The 2320-nt window shown below is 34.3% G+C and overlaps 1 protein-coding gene across 1 annotated transcript in view; it reads right to left on the bottom strand.

Annotated features, from left to right (window-relative positions):
- The window catches only part of LOC106869451 (mitotic spindle assembly checkpoint protein MAD1), a 77230-nt gene that overhangs the window by 4662 nt on the left and 70248 nt on the right, over positions 1–2320 (bottom strand). The window contains exons 12-13 of the mRNA XM_052975889.1: positions 1098–1289; positions 104–186 (exon numbers count right to left, since the gene is read on the bottom strand). Of these exons, the coding sequence (XP_052831849.1) occupies positions 104–186; positions 1098–1289 (275 nt within the window). The remainder of the gene's footprint in view (positions 1–103; positions 187–1097; positions 1290–2320) is intronic.

Raw genomic sequence — 2320 nt, 5'->3', positions numbered from 1 at the left:
ATATATATATATATATATATATATATATAGTAAACTATTATTGTAAATGTGGGTACAGAGACAATCTAATAAATAGGCAGGCAGATACATATAAATTATTTACCTGAGTTGTAAATCTATTTTTTCATTAACATCTCTCAAGGTAGACATAGCTGCAGCAGACTGGAGCATACAGGATGCCACTGGCTACAAGAGATAATAACAACGAAAAACATGAAGTAAAAAGTCACACCTGTCTGCAGCAACAGTAAATAATAAGGTGCAATATGTAATTAAATTTTGATGCCAAAACATGTGATAAACATTTGGCAACTAGGTGCACATGTATTTAAATATGAACTATAAAGTACACAAAATATAAACTTTTAAGTTGAAAAATATTAATGCAGGTATGTGTATGTGTCTGTATGGGTGAGAATATTTGAATGAATTGGATTCTTCTAAAAGTCAAATTCAAGGAAGATGATCATTCAAGAGTTGTTCCCTTTGATGTTGTGTTTTTGTTTATCCAAAAATCTTGTGTGATTTTTATTGTGATTTTACATGACTTTTCATGTTTCAATCAAAATGGAAACAAACACCAATGTTCCATGTGACAGGCTTCGTAACTGTAAAAGGGCTTCCTTAACATTTTCATGGTAACCTTAATCCACAAATAAACAATCTTTATCCACCAATGTGGTGTTGAGCACTCATTCTCATTGTTTGATATTTACACACACACACACATGAGAACATTTTATAAACATTTTAAGCGCTAATTGTGTTGATATTTTACAGAAAAGTAAACTTTGAACACAGTATAGCTGTAACTCCCCTAGTTGCCTGCTGGAAACTGATTTTTGTCTGTGAAGGGTAAATACTCAATCTTTCTCTGTTGTTTTCACAGCTATACAGTGTTTGAAACTTACTTTCTTGTGTGTAAAATAAAGAAATTGAGAGAGATAGGAAGAGAGAGAGAGATAGGAAGAGAGAGAGGGAGGAAGAAAAAGTGAAGAGAAAGAGGGAAGAGGTGGAAGAGAGAGAGGAGAGAGGTGGAAAAGCTGTAACTTGTTTCCATCTGTCGTGAGACAAATGTAAAATGGCAATAGTGATACCTCTGATGTCATTAGTTGGCCTCCCTGTGAAGTGGGAGCCTTCAGGGAAGATTCCTGCATATCTATCGTCTGACGTAGGGCAGTCAGCATCTCCTCCAACGTATTGATGCGAGTCCTCAATATTGAATCAGAGTTCATGATGGTTGACTCATGGTCATATGAAGCAATAATCTGCTGGTAACCATCCCGTTCCTGCAATGAAATCAAATAAAAGATTTCGATTATTCAAAAATTTTCTTGGACAACCAACCACATCAGGGATTTAACCTACATGGATTTACACAGGGTTGCACCTGCGGACTTACAGACTTACTTCTGCACGATCGGAAAATGGAACAATCAGCTTTCATGCTTCTTTTTACTTCTCTTTCTTCATCTCTGTTTTGTCTTAAATTCATTAATCTATACCCTTCTCATTTTCCCTATTTGTCTCCAATGAAGAAATATCCCATACTCTGGGATATCCCAAAAACAGCTGTAAGACATTCAATTTTTTTCCAATAATAATAATGTATATGACTCAATATTTGCCCTGCTTTAACGTTTATTGTCCTATTTAAAAATTATATATCTGCGACATCAGAAATCTGCAATGGTTCCATAACTATTCACTCAGCTACAAATTTGGGATCTTTACCTTTTGACTGGCAGATCGAAAAATTAATTTTTTGTAAAATCCCATCCCTAACCCTAAAACCCCAACCTTAACCTTAACCCTAAAGCCCAAACCGTAACGCTAAAACCCTAACCTTAACCCTAACTTTAAAAACCTAACCCTAAAACCCTGAAGCTAAAACCAGTACAAATGCACAAACGATGTCATACATAACAGTGACAAACGAAATATACACTGCCAACAGTTGTTGTTGACAAACAACAGCAGTAATTTTATTCAGCTGAATACATGTCATTGATTGGGTGAAATTACCGAAATACAACTACTTTAACATGAAATAACTTTGAAAATATGAACTTTTCTCAACAGCACTAAGAGTAAAAGATGGTTTATATGACCCATTCTACCAGTTTCCAAAGTTTGAAAGTGTTTAGTTATAAAAAATTAATTTCTGAATCTGCCGTTCAAAGGGAAAAGATCCCAAATTTGGAGCCCTAGTAATCCATTAAGGCACTTACCTAGCGCACTTAGTAATTACCACCTGTGAACTAAACTCCCATATTTTGTATATAAAAATATATATATAAACATATATATATATATAGAT

This window comes from Octopus bimaculoides, chromosome 23, assembly GCF_001194135.2.
Source record: "Octopus bimaculoides isolate UCB-OBI-ISO-001 chromosome 23, ASM119413v2, whole genome shotgun sequence".
Lineage (NCBI taxonomy): Eukaryota > Metazoa > Mollusca > Cephalopoda > Octopoda > Octopodidae > Octopus > Octopus bimaculoides.
This window is presented reverse-complemented; position numbering and strand designations above follow the sequence as displayed.